Here is an 18,331-nt window from a genome sequence, read left to right as displayed (position 1 = left end):
CAGGGATTAATAGGAATCCCCGATCAAGGTTGGGGATGGGGATTGAGGTCCTCGCCCTGCACCAGCCCCAATTATATATATATATATTAAATATACTATTATATTATTATATATATATATATCAAAACATATTTAAAACATTATTTATAATTTAAAGTTTGTATTTATTTTAAATAAATTTATTTAAAAAAATACTATTATCTAAAAACATTTTGGGGATTTGGGTCCCCATGGGGAACCCATCCCCGTCGGGGATCGGAGATGGGGTTAATTTCATAATCGAGGTCGAGGACGGGGAAGTTGATCCCCGCCTGGTTGCCATTCCTACACACCTTATAGTTTTATATATTTACTTAAACCTACCTTATAGCTTTCATTTTACTAAAACATCCCATATATTTTGCAACTTGTTTACTTAATCAACGTTTCATTAAGATATGTTTGTTTTGCTATTAGGCCCATGATTTTTTATTCTAAAAATACCCTTAACACCTTTTTGTATAAAAAACAAAATTGACCAAATATAGCCAATAGAGTGATTGCCCATGTCTTATTAAGGGCAAAAGTGGTATTTTTATTTTTATTTTGTTTTAATTAAATTTATTTAAATGAACATTAGGGTTTATTTTCCATTCTCATCTAATAGAAGATTAATTAAATCCATTGCAAATTATAAATGGTGTTTTAGTAAAATGCTAAATATAAGGTAGATTTTAGTAAATCCTTAAAACTATAAAGGATATTTTATTATATGACTCTTTCTATTATTTAACTTTTTAGCGGGTCCCCACTAATACTCGTATAAGCAAACTCATGCATTATGGACAAGAAATGGAATATATATATATATATATATTGTCCTTCTCTGTTTGATTACATTTGTGCATGAATGGTCCATATTCTCTGGGTAGTTGAGTTCTCAACTACCGAAGAGGCGACTGGGACTTAGGTGCCCATGCTGAAGAGGCGACTGGACTTAGCTCACTCATGCCGAAGAGGCGACTGGGACTTAGGTGCCCATGCCGAAAAGGCGATTGGGACTTAGGTGCCCATGCCAAAGAGGCGATTGGGACTTAGGTGCCCATGCCGAAGAGGCAACTAGGACTTAGGTGCCCATGCTGAAGAGGCGACTGGGACTTAGATTGCCCATGCCGAAGAGGCGACTGGGACTTAGGTGCCCATGCTGAAGAGGCGACTGGGACTTAGCTCTCCCATGCCGAAGAGGCGACTAGGACTTAGCTCGCCAATGCCAAAGAGGCGATTGGGACTTAGGTGCCCATGCCGAAGAGGCAACTGAGACTTAGCTCGTCCATGCCGAAGAGGTGACTGGGACTTAGCTCGTCCATGCCGAAGAGGTGACTGGGACTCAGGTGTCCACGCCGAAGAGGCGACTGGGACTTAGCTCGCCCATGCCGAAGAGGCGACTGGGACTCAGGTGCAAATGTCGAAGAGGCGACTAGGACTCGGGTGCCCATGCCGAAGAGGCAACTAGGACTTAGGTGCCCATGCCGAAGAGGCGATTGGGACTTAGGTCGCCCATGCTGAAGAGGCGATTGGGACTTAGCTCACCCATGCCGAAGAGGCGACTGGGACTTAGGTGTCCATGCCGAAGAGGCGACTAGGACTTAGCTCGCCCATGCCAAAGAGGCGACTGGGACTTAGCTCGCCCATGCCGAAGAGGCGATTGGGGCTTATGCGGTGCCGAGGTCTTTGTCGTCGTCTCTCCTCCTCTTTTCTGCTAGAGCTCTGGCTTTTTGATTCATTTCCTCTTCAATCTCGATGAATTGGTCAGCGAGCTTGAGGAATGCGGCGATGTCCTTGGGCTTGTTCACCACTAAGTGCCACTTGAACTCATAGTGAGCGACTCCTCTCTTTACTGCGGCGAGTCTCACAACGGGGTCTAGGTCCGGGATCAAGAGGCAAGTGTTGTTGAAGCGCCTGACGTAGCTTCGGATGGACTCTCCCTCTTTCTGGACTATGCTAAAAAGGCTTTCCTGCGACCTCGAACATTTCTTGCTAGTAACAAAGTGCGAGGTGAATGCTTGTACGAACTGCGCCCAACTCTGGATTGCTCCGGATGGGAGGTTTCTATACCACGTGCGCGCTACTCCTCTGGAGGTCGTGGAGAAGGCAACACACATGCAGGCTTCACTAGCCCCGGCAAGGTGCATCTAGGACTGGAAGGAGTCCACATGGTCACTTGGGTCAAATGACATGTCGTACTTATCTAGAGGGGTACCTTGAAGACCTTTGGCATGGGAGCTGCTAGGAGATCGGGGGAAAGGGGAGATGGCACCAAGAGGAGAGGGGCGGTCTTCGCGACTCCCGAGCTCGCTCCCATCTTACCTTTGGGTTGTTCGGGTCGGTTGGGCTCCACGAGCTATTTAGGGATTATCACATGGCGCACCTTGGTACGCCATCTTGGCGGAATCCGTGTTGGTGCTGCTTGCTTCGGTACTGTTAAGCCGGGTCTTGGCCTGGTGAGAATCCGACTGATACTATCTTTCACGAACCGAGGGATCTCATTTAGAGTTCACAGCCAGGACTTCGAACCGGTTGCTCGTCAGCGAGGCTTCCGGTTGAGCGCGCTAGGATGGACCGGCCTTGGTGGGGCAAGCACTTTCTGATCCGCCTTGTAACCGCGAGGCAGTGAGAGCTACTGGCTCTCTCCTACTACGGGATGAGGCTTGGGAGGTTTCCCCTCTGCGAGGAGGGGGGCTACTTCGGCAACAATCGAACGACTGCTGGTTCAACAGTGTTATGGGGCATTGCGGTTGGGTTGGCTACTGGCTCTGTTGCAGCACTGGGAACTGCTACTGGTAGAAGTGACAAAAGACTTGTTGTTGGTAATGCTGAAGTTGCTGGACTTGTCGCATTTGGGCTTGCATGACTCGTACACATTGCACTAAGTCACCAAGCTGGCTTTGCCCCATTGCGTGGGGGACCACGGTGGGTTCAACGAAGGTGGTGTTCACCGCAGAAGGGAGTGGGGAGTTCACAGCTTCGGCGACTTGGGGTAGGTCTAGCGTGGGAACTCTGAAGGTGTTGAGGGGTATAGTAAACTGTCCAATATGTACAGTGGGAGCTTGGAGGTGCCCCCAGAGGTGTTTGTTCCGTTGTTAAGCTCGGCATTGCTAGAAGACACCATTGAAGCTGGTGAAAGTTTGGTAGAGAAGCCTTTTGAAACGTTTCCCATAGACGACGCCAATTGATGATGCGCAATCCAGCCACTCCTAGTTGGAAGTGACGGGACTTCTAGCTGGCGATGGGGCAAGCTGAGAAATAGAATGAGTATGCAAGAAGATGAAAGCTAGAGAGTGGTGAATATGCGATACCTTTGCCTCTAAGGGGTCGGAGCGCTTATATACTGGCGTCTGACAGGTTTGGTGGGGTTGATCCCAAATCCTTGTTGTGGCGATCCGCTATCAGGTCATACCTCGGAGTGGCTGGCCGTTATTGTCAGGGCCGAGAGTAGGCGAGCTACAGTGACCGTTGCATGGTACAGTCCCACCAGTCGGGAGACAACTTGTAGGCACGACGCCACCAGGTAGGAGACAAGGCGCAACCTTCTGAATTGGAAGGCGCTGCGCCGTTAGACAAGGGGCACGGGAGCAATCTAGCAGGTACGGCTTCGTCAAATGAGAAACTTCCCATAGAACACCGAGCTGCCCCGTAGTGAGCTACCCTGTGACGAGGTACTGGTGGCATGCCGAGGTGATTTTTCCTGAGGTGAGTTATCTTCGAGGTGGCCCACTTGTTTGGGCCTGGTGCGAACTTGTTGTTCTAGTTTGCAAACTGGGATGAACTTAACTCGGAGTGCAACTCGGGACATCGGCGTACTCAAGCTCGCTCTGTGGCGAGCTGATACTTGCTGAGCTGTCAGGTGGTGAGCTGCATGTGGCAAGCCGCATGTGGCGAACTGCTTGTAGCGAGCTACCTGTGATGAGATGCCTATGGCAAGCTACCTATGGCAAACTGCCTGTGGCAAGCTTGATCTATCTAGTTGTCAAGAGGCTGCACTTAGTTGACATGAGGTGCTAGGTGTCGTAATGTCATTGGAGGGTCAAATCTGCCCTCACCAAAAACAGAGAACGGTAAAGATAGAAAAAAAAGGGAAATTTATTGTGGAATTGTAGATATAGTGGGGACTGAAAAATAAAGAAAAGATATGGGAAAAAAAAACAATGACAAAAGATACCAGCTGTTAGAAGGGATTAAAATCTCCACTTGCTTACACAGTACAAGCCTACAAAGCTACAAACAATAATTAAGTTTTCTTTTCGGGAGACTTTATTATCTCCAAGTAAAATGGGAAGAGGTCGAGTCCAGGGTTGCCTATAAATACCAGTTCTTAGACGAGGTTTTTTCATCCAACGTTTCTCTACAGAGCTCTCATTCTTCCATCCAACAGTCAGGCTACAGTGACCGTTGCATGATATGATCCCGCCAGCCAGGAGACAACCTGTAGGCACGACGCCGCCAGGTAGGAGACGGGGGTGCAGCCTTTTGAATTGGCAGGCGCTACGTCGTTAGACGAGGGACGCGGGAGCAGTCTGGTAGGTACGGCTTTGTCAGATGAGAAACTTCCCATAGAACGCTGAGCCACCCCGTAGCGAGCTACCTTGTGACGAGCTACTAGTGGCGTGCCGAGGTGATTCTGCCTAAGGCGAGTTGTCTTCGAGGTGGCCCACTTGCTTGGGCCTGGAGCGAACTTGTTGTTCTAGTTCGCGAACTGGGATGAACTTAACTCAGAGTGCAGTTCGGGACATCGGCGTACTCGAGCTTGCTCTATGGCGAGCTGATACTTGCTGACCTGTCAGGTGACGAGCTGCTTGTAGCGAGTTGCCTGTGATGAAATGCCTATGGCAAGCTGTCTGTGATGAACTGTCTATGGCTAACTGTCTGTGGTGAGCTCGAGCTGTCTAGTTGTCAAGAGGCTACACTTATGACTTTGGCATGAGGTGCTAGGTGTCATAATGTCATTGGAGGGCGAAATCTGCCCTCATAAAAAACAGAGGACGGTTAAGGTAGGAAAAAAAAAAAGGAAATTTATTGTGAGATTGTAGATATAGTGGGGACTGAAAAATAAAGAAAAGATATGGGAAAAAAAAACAATGACAGAAGATACCAGCTGTCGGAAGGGATTAAAATCTCACCAAGCTACAAACAATAATTAATTTTTCTTTTCGGGAGACTTTATTATCTCCAAGTAAAATGGGAAGAGGTGAGTCCAGGGTTGCCTATAAATACCAGTTCTTAGACGAGGTTTTTTCATCCAGCATTTCTCTGCAGAGCTCTCATTCTTCCATACACAAGAGCTTCCTCTCCTTTCATAAAAACCATCTTTCGTTCTTCACACGCAGTCGATTTTCTTTGCAAAAAGCCAATTATTATGGCTATAGAGATTGAGCAGCCATCTGTTGTTGGGCTATCAAACATTGCAGTTTCTGAAACTCATGGAGAAAACTCTCCATATTTTGCAGGATGGAAGGCGTATGATGAAAACCCGTATGATGAGTTGAAGAACCCATCGGGCGTTATACAGATGGGATTGGCAGAAAACCAAGTAAGTATCGATAGGATTCATCAAGCCAAACAAATGCAGAGAAAAAGAAGAAAAATCAGTATATACTGATTAGAGCTGGCATGTAATGTTTTTCTGCTTGTTTCTGAATAGGTTTCCTTCGATTTAATAGAAGAGTACTTGGAACAGCACTCGGAAGCAGCAACCTGGGGTAATGGATTATCTGGATTTAGAGAGAATGCTTTGTTTCAAGATTACCATGGACTCACTCATTTCAGAAAGGTACGCCCTCGTACACATTTCAGACTCATCTTTTCAAGTACCAAATCTTCTGGGGCTTTTGAGCTCACACAGTGGAATGAATGCTAACTCTGTATACCACTGCTTTCCTGCTATACAGGCAATGGCGAGTTTCATGGAGCAGATAAGAGGTGGAAGAGCAAAATTTGACCCCAATAGAATAGTCCTCACAGCAGGTGCAACAGCGGCCAATGAATTACTAACTTTCGTTTTAGCTGATCCTGGAGATGCTTTGCTAATTCCAACTCCATACTATCCAGGGTAAGGACTGAAGGAGAAGCGCGACATCCTGGTTTTTTCTTTATTCAACAATTTGCACTTGTTTTTACATCTCTGAACTGATATTTCCGATTGTTCCACAGATTCGACAGAGATCTCAGGTGGAGGACTGGCGTCAAGATTGTACCGGTTCACTGCAACAGCTCGAACAACTATCAGATCACCACCAAAGCTTTAGAAGAAGCATACAGTAAAGCAGAGGCCATGAACATTCGGGTTAGAGGGCTTCTGTTAACAAACCCATCTAACCCATTAGGCGTTACAGTTGAAAGACCGGTGCTCGAAGAGATTCTTGACTTCGTCACCCGTAAAAACATCCATCTTGTTTCAGATGAAATCTACTCAGGCTCTGTCTTCTCCCCATCCGAATTCACGAGCATTGCGGAAATTCTGGAGGCTCAGAATCTCAAGAACTCAGAGAGAGTTCACATTGTCTATAGTCTATCAAAAGATCTCGGCCTTCCAGGTTTCAGAGTTGGGGCAATATATTCATACAATGATCAGGTTGTAACAACTGCAAGAAGAATGTCCAGCTTCTCCTTGGTCTCTTCGCAAACACAATTTCTCTTGGCTTCAATGCTATCAGACACCAAATTCACCGAGAACTACATAAAGACCAACAGACAGAGGCTAAAGAAGAGATACGAAATGATTGTTGCAGGATTGAGGAATGCTGGGATCGATTGTCTGAAAGGGAATGGCGGGTTGTTTTGCTGGATGAATCTGAACCCATTTTTGGAGACTCGAACAAAAGAAGGTGAATTGGCTTTGTGGAATATAATTTTGCATGAGGTGAAACTGAATATATCTCCAGGCTCTTCATGCCATTGTTCTGAGCCAGGTTGGTTTAGGGTGTGCTTTGCCAACATGAGCGAAAAAACACTGAGAGTTGCACTGAAGAGAATAAATGATTTCATGGAGAAAAGAAGGGCAGCAGATCAAGGGTTCTTATTCACTTCGCTGTAATATTTTTTTTTTCTTTTGTTTCTTCCTCTCTATTTTCATTTCCTTCTGTAGACTGTAGTGTTTAATTTCCGGGATGAAGAGACCCAAATGATGAACTGTTGTAGACTGAGAATTAGTTGAAATATATTATAATAATATAATCGCTGTCCTGCATTTGGGCTCAGCGAGGTTCCTAGAAATTCCTTTTTTTTGTTTAGTTTATGCATTTGACACAGCCGTTATTCCAAATCAAGCAAGCGTTGAATTGATGAAAGTTTAAGAGTTGGAAGCAAAAGCAAAAAGAATTGACCATGGGATTCGTAGTCGAGATGTAATTAACTCGCCCGAGTCGTAATAAAGGATCCATTTCCAGTTCCAACATCTCTCTTTATTGCATTAAAGGATGACAGAAAACAGAAAAGTAACGAGAGGGTCCACAGAATGTTCTTTCTTTTGAGCTTTGACATTCTTCTTTTTTTTTTTCTGGGTTTCTTTATTCTACAGAGAGAGCTGAATCGAGCTTTGATATTTGTTTTGTACGAGAGATGTGGGCTTTTAGAGACTCAATACAATTAATCATTGAAAAGAATTAATGTCAATAAATATTTTTTTCTGGGTAAAGTCTTTGACAAAACAATTGATTATGATGTCAGTGCAACTTGACCCGGCATGATTTATTATCAAGCTTTTAACAATTAATCTAAGTGAAAAGGGGTAAGTGGGTAACGACGATCTCATGCATGCTTTTAGCCTTTAGATCCATATCTTGATGTGAATATATGGCATATGTCGGAGGAAATGCCAATCACCAAGTTCAAAAATAATCTGCTATGACCACGGTTACAGGCTTCTCCTGTAACCACCAATTGGTATTAGTATAACAGTGTTAGACTGTTATGTGGGGGGGGGGGGGGGGGCAATTGACAATACATAGAAGGGGTATGGGCCTTATTTGGGCCCAGAAGAAAAACCAACGGTCATGGTGCAAAGAATAAGGTTTTGCAGTTTTGAGTTTCTTGGAGAAGCATCCAAAGTCCAAACTTTAGCTAATAAAATCCTCCACTAACAAATGCTTCTGAAGTCCAAAGTTGACTTGAGAGTTCACCGTCATTCCTTTCTTGTTAAACTACTAAAAAACACAGTGGTCAGACCTTTGTTTAAATGAAACTCTTAGGAGGGAGGAGTACTAAAACCAGGGCATGAAAGAAAAACGTCTCAATTCACTAATCATTTCACACGCAACAGCAACATAATTCACTGTAGAGAACGTCCCAATTCAACCCTAGCTGCTATTGCCTTCTGGCCTTCTGGGTTGGTGTTGAAGAGTTTTTATTGCCAAAGACAAGGTGGGCTTTACCCTACAGTAATATTAATGAGCAGCACCTTACAGAGGTCAACATGTCAGCGGTCAACCATCAAGGTCAACATGTCAATCTATGACATCATCCATATATAAGTTACAAAAAAATGGAACAAATACAGAAAACCAATAACCGGCTGAACAAGTCGGGTAGATCGTCGGTTGAACCACTTGGGTTGATGGGATGTTGATTGAGATTTGAGTGAATGGGGTTTTGTAGAATAGTGGATCAGAGGTTGACCTGGACTGGGATTTATGACTGAGTAATGGGTCCAACCGTCCAGCCAGCCAGGTCAACAATGAATAGGACTCCGGAGGGCTTTCTGGTTTCCGGGTAAGCTCTTGTTGCTTGTGTACATGTAGTTCAGACTATTAATAGCTAATTAATAAATGATCCCATTCATTGGCAGTCAAAGTCAACTGGTTGAGTGGAAGCTTAGACCTACACGCCTTATGTCCTAACACGGTGGTAACACATTCAAACTCAACCACTTTCATGAATCACAGCGCGGTTTCGTAAGAATCGCTGTAGTTACAAGTGGAATTTTGACATTCTTTATTTCACAGCTGCCAAGTGCCAACTACTTCAAGTTCAAAAAATCCAATTTCAGTAGCATTTACTTTTTCTTTTTTTTTTTTATGGTTTTAGGTTTAGGCATCTGTAATTTTCATTGAATAAAAGTTTGAAAAATGTCGACTCCAATAAAAAAATAAAAAATAAAAAGAGGGTTGATTAATCGTCGGCACCCATCTATTTACTGAATTCGGATTTCGTATTCACACAACCTTACTTACGGTCTCTTGCAAGCAGCTGTGCATGGGGAGATAATTTTAATACACAGCTACAAGGGATGAATGCAATAGCTATTCAGCTGACTGTGGAGTCAATGATAATTTTCCACGTTAAAATAAAATACATAATCAGACCTATAATCATTTAATTTCTCACTGTATGACATTCAGCTAATCCTAATTCTTATTAAAAAGCTTAGAATCCATTTAGTTTATAATCCCTATCGGAATGAAAATCCTTTAGAATCGGAATCAGAATAATTTATTCTCATAATTTATTTGGTTCATAGGAATGAAAATAAAAATTGAAATGGGATTTAGGCCCGTTTGGTTCGTGGGAATAGGGGTTTGGAATCGGAATCGGAATGGGCTATTCCGATTCCAACTGTTTGGTTGGGCGGAATCGGAATCCTATTCTCATTTCTACTGGAATGACATTTCCCCATTTGAGGGAATGGCCATTCTATGCCCCTCCCTTGGGAATGAAATCTCACTCCTGCTGATTTTAATTCCCATTTTTATTCTTGTTCGAATCAAACAAATTATGGGAATGGACCATTCCAATTCCAATTCCAAAAGATTTTGATTCCAATTCTGACTATAAATCAAATGGACCCTTAATTCTTAAAGGACTATTCCCTCAAATGAGAGAATGTCATTCCACCAAGAATAGAAATGGGATTCCAATTTAGCCCAACCAAACAGTTGAAATCAGAATAGCCCATTCTAATTTCAATTCTAGACCCATATTCCTTGAACCAAATGGGGCTTTACTATTTTGATCCCTGTCTTTTTGTTCTATACATAACCCTTTTAGCTCCTTCATCCTGCTTTTTATTTGTTGTTATTAGTTTATTACTACTGCTCTTGTTATTGATGTCATTGCTACAAATTTAGATACCATTTTTTTGGCAATAATGTACTACAACTTGGATTGTTAAAATACCATAAAAATGTGATCAATAGATGTCCACGTTATTGTTGATATAAGATTAGCTCACTAAGGCCATTTCAGGATATTTTTCTCAGTTTTTTCTTTTTCTTTTTTTTTTTTTGCAGTAAACTTCAATTTTCTTTTGCTCTACTCGCATTTGTTTTTAAATTCTTTTTCTTTTATATATATTATAGGAATTCTGTATGTAGTAGAATGCATGCCTGCAGAAAACACATAAAGAATGAACATTTTGTGCTAGCTCAAGCTTACATTCTTGTCCTTGTTTTCTGTAGGCACAAAACAATACTATTGATGATGATACTGCTTTTGTTGGTTGGACGCCCTGAAATGTGATCCAACAATGACCACATAAGTTTTGCCCCGTTTATATATAATTTAACATTTTGACATGATAAGACTTAATTATACAACATCTTTGATCACCCATTTCAATTTTGATTCTAATTTCTTACTCCCCAGTTGCAAATTTTTTAATAACATTGTCTCTCTAAGAGAGCCGCTTCAGCCTCGGCGAGTTGGTGTTCACAAACCTGTCAAACGCGTCAAGAATCGCTTTTTGTCTCTGAAGCTCCAGTTTGCGTCAAGCATAGAGAACTTTGTCCCACATGCAATTCCCATCTTCATAAGATTGATTGAACGCTCCAACATCTAATCTGTGGTCCATAGAAGTCCAGATAGGCTTTTCTATAAGAAATCATCTTTGCTCACTGTTCTGCACTCCAACTTGTTAATTTATCTATTTCTGTGCTCTTGTCTCATCTCCCTATATCTCTGTCCTCTGATCTCTCTCTCTCTCTCTCTCTGTTTACATCTTCTGGAACTTGTTTCCTTCTGTATTATTCTTTGTGTTTGTTAAGTTATTTAATAAATAGTAAATCTCCAGCTCCATGCCAACACAGAAAGCTTGGTTTTATTATCATCCACAGCAAGCTTTCATTGGAACACATGAAACAGCATCCATTTTTTTAAGATTCAACTGTTGGGGAGATGGGGGGATGTTGGTCGACAAATCCAACAAAACTCAAGCAAAAACATACCGACTCAATATTCTAAAGATGGCTTGAGTCTTTGAAAATTCTCAGTAGGTTCCGTAGATGTGGCGAATGGAGAAAATGCTAGTGAGTAGCGATTTGTTTGGTGCAATCTAATCTAATCTGCTTTCTAATGAGCAATTAGAGATTCTTAGTTGGAGTTGTGGAGTACAGCAACAATTGCTTTTGTGGCAGAGACCGACAGACCCTGTTCTTGTTCCCTAACATAAGCACGTACTTAGACTTTTAATTACTTTTGATTAATGAAAGTAATTGTATATTAGTGGCAGGAGGGGGTAGGCCTGTGGTACAAGCACGATCGTACGGGAGGGGAGGCGGTGGAGCTAGCAAAGGCAAAGCTGGATCCTCGTCTCGTGGTAGGGAGGGTGACTACTGGGTGGGTGCACCAATGCATCATTGCATCATGCATGGGTGAGGTGAGGAGAAGGAGCGCTGCTGAAACCAGGAAAGACTCCATGAAGTTGCAGTATGAGATCTTCTTTCTTGTTCCATTTGTCTGGTAGGATTTGGGGAAATATATATTTATCACTTTGGTAAGAGTATAAATATGAATATTTAGTGTGTAATATTTGTGTAGTATATATTTGTATTCTTGAACGTTATAAGTGTTTAGTTTAAGTCACTTTTTTAATATATAGCAAGATCACATTTTACACTCAAATCTAAAACTTGGTGATCGAAAGGTTATGGGTTAGATATTCATTCTCTCTCCCTCTTTTTATTTTTTTGTAGTTTTAGCCATTTCTATTATTAATTAATAGCAAAAATTCTCATTTACGATACTTTATTTATTATTTCATATGGTGAATTTGTAATATAATTAGAAACATGTCAATAATTTTTTATAAATTTCTGTTTCTTATTCTGATTTCAATTACATCTATCAACCAAACAGATGGTGTATAGACGGCCCAGAATCATTCTAACAACAGCCTACGTGGTAGTCTATAAGGGTAACATGTATCCTCCAAACCATCCTTTGATCAAGGAGGAAAAATTCAGTTTGACAGCTATTTAGGGCCCTTACCATATCATAGAAATAACAATTTGTGTGTGTTTGTGTGTGTGAATATAGTGTGTAACTTTTTTTAGACTAAAATTATCCTCTATTTCTTTGTTTGAGAAATGATATAAATGTCATTTTATTATAGCTTTAATGTCAGTTTTAATGGCTACTGTAATAGCCATATTTGTGTATTTAATCCATCTATAATTGTAATTGTTGAAAATGCAACTTCAATTATTACTTTTCACATTATTTAATCCCCTCTCATTAAGTCTTATACTTGAAGGTATTAACTCTAATTTTCTCTTATTAAATCCCATATTTAAGTTATTGTTCACCTATAAATGGTACTAATTAGATCTATGTCAATACTTTTAACAATATAAACTCAAGTTTTAAAATTAGCTAAAAATTAAAAAACATTCATTATTCAAGTGATGTCTATGAAATTCAACCATTTGAGTCAATTTGATAAACCAACCTATGAAATCATAGATAGGTAATAAAATTTTTAAAATATAAATAAATATAAAAAATTTACAAAAATATAGAAAAATTAAACTTTATGATACTTTTATTAATCAAATTTAAAAAAGGATTGTAATAAAAGAATTAATTTTACTGATAATAAAAATAAAATACATACTTTAGAACTGACCAAAAATGAAATTATATTACTATTTGGAAAAGATCAATAATTCAACTTTTGGGTCAAATGTATTAACATTTAATGTCATAAACAAATAATAAAAATTAATAAAATATAAAAATACAAAATGAAAAAACATAAATGTTGCAAAAAAAAATTAAGGCACATGTATAATATTAATTAATTATCATATTAAGAAAAAGTAAGTGTGACATATCAGAATTATTTTTACACAAAAATATAAAAAAAAATTGAACACATCTATAATTCTATATTTACACTACTATTAAAAATATCAATAAGATTGTAGAACTTTCTTTTGATTAAAGTCAATGTTTTAAAAACCAACCCGAAAACGAAACCGCTTTGGCTTTCGATTTCCGAGTCAACGGTTCAATCATTGCTTGCCCACTTCTTACATTTCTCATCCCCAATCATTTGACTAATTGGTGTATCTTGGATTTTAATATAAGATTGGTTTTTTATCTTTCAGTTCTTGCATCAAATTTTCATTTTCTTCATTGGAGTTGCAATTTTTTTATTATTACAACTTAAAAAGAATCATAGAAATGAGAAAACTCAAATTCAAAGTGGAATAACTAAAAATCCTAACTAATTTTGGTCATTGGGAATAATCAAATATGTTTTGAGATATGAAAGTTTTTTATCATTTTTTCTAATCTCTATTTTTAAAATAAATAAAAATTTTAGAATTAGTTTGAAAGTAACCCGAGCACTATTAACCGAATCAAACATTTTAATGGTTATATTGTCCAGATCAGCAGTTCTCTGACCATTTCAACATTTTCTTTTGTAAAATAGCGGTTCAAGGCCAAAGCAGAACCTGTGACTTGACCAATTTTTAGGCCAAAACAGTTTTAGTTTGGTCTAATTTTTAAAATATTGACTAAAATACTCATTTTTTAATTTAGTCTCTATTTAATTGTAAGGTTTAAATTGTAAATTGGACTATTACTGTTCACCTCATTCAATTCCCTCTATTTAAATTTTTAAATTTTTTAATCCATGTCACTTCCAAATCTACCAATTAGAAACTCTACTTTCCCCAAAAAAACTTCTTAAAATCTCTCTCTCTCTCTCTCTCTCTCTCTCTCTCTCTCTCTCTCTCTCTCTCTCTCACACACACACACACACACACACACACACACACCCCTTCCAATAACCTAAATAGTCTAATATCCTAAAGTTTCTCCTAAACAACCTCCCCCACTATCCCCAACTTTCTCCTAAGTTATATCTAATTTAGAAGAGTTTCTCTCCTAAATTATCTCTAATTCTTATTTATCTTCACCCCCACTTTTGATCTACATCTATTTAAAGAAAATTTGAATTAAAAATTTTAAGAATTATTTAAATATTTTAACAAAATTATATAATAACTTTAAAATGTTTATTAAAAAGACAAAAAATAACTATAATCGATTTAATAATATTCATATTATTAATAATTATATATTTTTACAAAATTCAACACAAAATTAAGTACAAACAATATAAATTATGATTTTATGGATTATTCAATCTAAATGTTATTTAAATCAATGTTCAAAGTATCAACACATATCAAGCCGTATCAATCGATACAAATTGTATAGGGAGCTTCCCAGTACGCCCCTACAGAGGGTGTATCAAGATTTCAGCCAATTCAAGGGGTGGACGGACCTTAAACCAGCCCCAACATAGGGTGTATCAGGGTTTCGACTGGTTCATGGTGCCTTGCCCTGAACTCGCCCAATATTGAGGGCAAGACAAGGAAATTCAAGGGTTCCCCGTCCCTAACAGGGAGTGGGTGCATTCCCTTGAACCTGCTTGACACTGGGGATGGGGCTGGGATGGCGTAGAGTGTCTTAACTAAGGGGACGAGACAGGGATGGGGTGCCTCACCCCGTTGTCATTCCTATATAATTTTTAATTATTAATGAAATTAATAAAAACGTTAGCTTTGGTAATTATTTTTATTTATTTAAAGTCAATCAAAATTTCATTTAAAAATAATGAAAATAAGAACAGTTATTAAAAGTACTACAAATTAATAATAAAATTAAATTTATTAAAAAAATTATTCATGTTAAATTAATAAGAATTATTTTTTGTAAATCAATATTAAATGAAAATTATAATTATTAAAATGTTAAATATTAATGTGAATACTTTTAGTTAATTAACAACAAATTTTAATTATTAATTTATCAATTAATTAATAGTAAATACAATTATTCAATCTTTCATATTTTCACATGCATCGCACTAGTCTCCACTAGTTTTGAAATTGAAAATCTTGTATTGTCTTTAAGATAGTGTTTGAGACTCTAAAGGTCCTATCACCAAAATGAGCCTGACTTGTGATCAAGAGACCCACCATCAGGTGGTCCTATCACCAACAAGGCCCACAAAAGCATGCAAAGAATAAGTAGATGATGGAAAAATATCTCTTGGCTGTGTTTGTTTGCAGTGCAAATTTATTTGCAATAGTACAAATGCATGGGAGTGCAACTGGAAAAAAAAAAAAGAAAAGCAAATTTTCATTTGATTTTGTTTTGGGTTTTACTTTATTCCATTTCATGTCTTAATTTATTTCATTCGTACTGCAATCAAAAAAATAAGCTAAATTTTAAAACAAAAATATGTCAGAATTTACACTCAAATAATTTGCACTACAATAGTTTTACAGCAGTGCAAATTTATATGCATTGCAATCAAACACAACCTTAGGCTCAGTTTGGAAAGAGTACAAATGCAACTATTTACGGTGCAAATACATACCTAATAATACAAAATATAAGGTTTTGTTCTCTACATATTTGCATTTGTACTCCTTCCAAACTAAGCCTTAATAAGTAATGCCCCTATTAAAAAGAGAATTACAACTTCTCTTGACCATTGAAGGTCTATGTAGTGCCACAAAGCGCAAACTTTTGCTCTGAAACTAGGATGAAATCCTAATTACTCGATGCCCCATCAATAGCTACGATACGTAGGGCTGAAGGTGAGTCCTTGACTATGGAAAATGGAAGAGAATCACTCTTCACTAGCCAGTCCAAAGGATTCTCTGACTCTGACTAATCACCGATTCATTGCAGCAAATCACCTAAACACACGACACATGCTATATATTAGTTAGAATCCAAATTGCAAGAATCCCACGTCATCTAATTTAGAGAACCCAAACCTAGGCTTCAGTTTTGAACAAGAAAACACTAAGCATTGCAAGCTAAGCCTGGGGGGCCTTAAAGAGCTAAGGGTAGGCTTCGAAGGGCATCGATCGTAGTACTTTTCTGCTTCAGGTTGAAGGCTGAAGGGACCTTAGGCCTCCAATGACTCTTCACCACACACACACAAAAAAAGGTAGCATATATAAAGTGGTTTGAGATGGTTTGTGATAGGTCCCCGTCAAAGCTACTTAAGATATTCTACTTGAGGTGAGAATGAACTGTCCCCTCTTTGTTAAGTGAGAGTTTAAATACAAAGAGGACTCAACAACTTTCCTAAACAAAAGGACTGACATGGCTAACTGACAAGAAAATAGCAAATAATAATGGACTTATCCTTCCCAACTGATTGACCTATTTCTATGCAAACAGAATAACAGCAATAACATTATCCTTCCTAACTGATTGACCTATTCTTATGCAAACAGAATAAAAACTAACGTAAGCCACCGGCCACGTCACTTGCTGCTTGCATGTCCCATGCAAGTGATGTTGCTCACTCCCCGTACCTCGGATTCCGGATAGACACTCGTTTTGATCATCTTGGCCCATCAGTTTGCAATTCAACAATAGAAATAACGCTTGACTGAGTGTAAAAACAAGTTTCTATATTTCTATGTAACAGACCCCGTTTTGTTGGGAACCTTGGGGAGTTGGGAAAAAGCCTATTGGATTGAATTGAGCTCTAGGCAAAATAAATAATTGATATCTCTGGAACTGGAATGAACTTGTAAAGCTTTTTAAATCACAGTAATCCTAAGATTCTTAAACTACTAAATGCATGCAGCATGCATATGATTTTGGTGATTTTAATTTAGATCCAGATCATCTCTCAATTCTTGATTACATGGCTTTATTGCTTTGGAATATTTGGAAATCAAGTACAGCCCAACCCTCATACCACATTTTTATTCTCTAATTGGATGATAGAAGTGATGGAGCGCGATCCGGCTGGTCTTAGCTGTCCGCTGCCTTGCTTTCGAACGAGGTAGCAGGGATTCTGAAATGGAAGAGATGGGAAAGATTCAGGGGGAACCCGGTGTAGAGGCTCCGAAGCTCAAGTTAGAATCTTTCAAAAGCAAGGTAATACCAGATAGCGCAAAGTTTTTGCATACCTCTCTTATCGGGGGGCAGGGGGCTCTTATAGTCGCTTCGCGTACTCGTCCCGAGGCCCTTGTCAGATCAGGTATGATTACTCTGGCGCTTGTCAAATCGGCTGTCATCCCTTCTGCTGAGACAGAACCGTCACTACCTAACCGTCACTGCCTAACCGTCTAACTGGAGATGGCGGCGTCAGTGGCGGTGGCAGGTGGCCGTTTAGAGTCCTGCTGCCAAAACGTCATATCCCAAGTCAGTCAAGCGTGGCACCCTCGGGCACGGAATTCCCTGGTGCCAGGCATGGTACGACTTGTTTGGCTTTGGTGCGTAGAAGATGATGCGAAGTGCTGAGCGAGGCGGTCTTGAGCTCAGAGGTATCCCGAACTGTAACAAGGTGGGTCAGTTCGGCGAAGTGTGTCCCGAGCTGTTACAAGGTGGCAGTTCGGCGAAGTCTACCCCGAGCTGTTACAAGGTGGCAGTTCGGCGAAGTCTACCCCGAGCTGTTACAAGGTGGCAGTTCGGCGAAGTCTACCCCGAGCTGTTACAAGGTGGTAGTTTGGCGAAGTCTATCCCAAGCTGTTACAAGGCGGTCAATTCGGCGAAGTCTACCCCAAGCTGTTACAAGGTGGCAGTTCGGCGAAGTCTACCCCGAGCTGTTACAAGATGGTAGTTCGGCGAAGTCTATCCCGAGCTGTTACAAGGCGCAGTTGGGCGAAGTCTACCCCAAGCTGTTACAAGGTGGGTTAGTTCGGCGGAGTGTACCCTTGTTGCCGCCTAGGCTTGACCCCTTTTGCCAAGCTGTCGTTTCTGCCACGTGTCTCATAATAAAGAGGTCGGGCCAAATTTTCCTTCATCAATTGCCCCCCACTCCTTGCGCCGAGGGCCTTGCCATGGTGCGGGGAGTTTTCACGAGGTGGTTGTAGATTTGTCCCGTCCTTCAAACCTTCACTGTACGAGACGCTTTTGCTAGGGTTTTTCAGTTTTCGAGAAGGTTGGAAACGTGCCTTACTCAAAAACGCTGGTGGTTGTGACCGTGCGTTTTAAATTTCAAACCAACTCGCGCCGCTGGGACGTGACAGCAGGTCATTTCAAAAAGGCACGCCACTGCTATACGTACGCTGTCGACTGTCAGGGAGACGTG

The 18,331-nt window shown here is 40.1% G+C and overlaps 1 protein-coding gene across 1 annotated transcript; it reads left to right on the top strand.

The window, feature by feature from the left end:
* Window positions 1-5,302: 5,302 nt before the first annotated feature.
* Window positions 5,303-7,248, top strand: LOC148842398 (1-aminocyclopropane-1-carboxylate synthase 7-like). Its single transcript, XM_088959159.1, has 4 exons — window positions 5,303-5,566; window positions 5,678-5,806; window positions 5,925-6,085; window positions 6,187-7,248. Exons 1-4 carry the CDS (start codon window positions 5,393-5,395, stop codon window positions 7,067-7,069), a joined length of 1,347 nt encoding a protein of 448 aa, XP_088815285.1. The 5' UTR covers window positions 5,303-5,392; the 3' UTR covers window positions 7,070-7,248.
* The last annotated feature ends 11,083 nt before the right edge of the window (window positions 7,249-18,331 follow it).

This window comes from Nelumbo lutea, chromosome 8 (genome assembly GCF_056320005.1).
Source record: "Nelumbo lutea isolate HS-2025 chromosome 8, American lotus-T2T, whole genome shotgun sequence".
Lineage (NCBI taxonomy): Eukaryota > Viridiplantae > Streptophyta > Magnoliopsida > Proteales > Nelumbonaceae > Nelumbo > Nelumbo lutea.
Note: the sequence above shows the minus strand (reverse complement) of the source record. Positions and strands in the feature narration are given on the sequence as shown.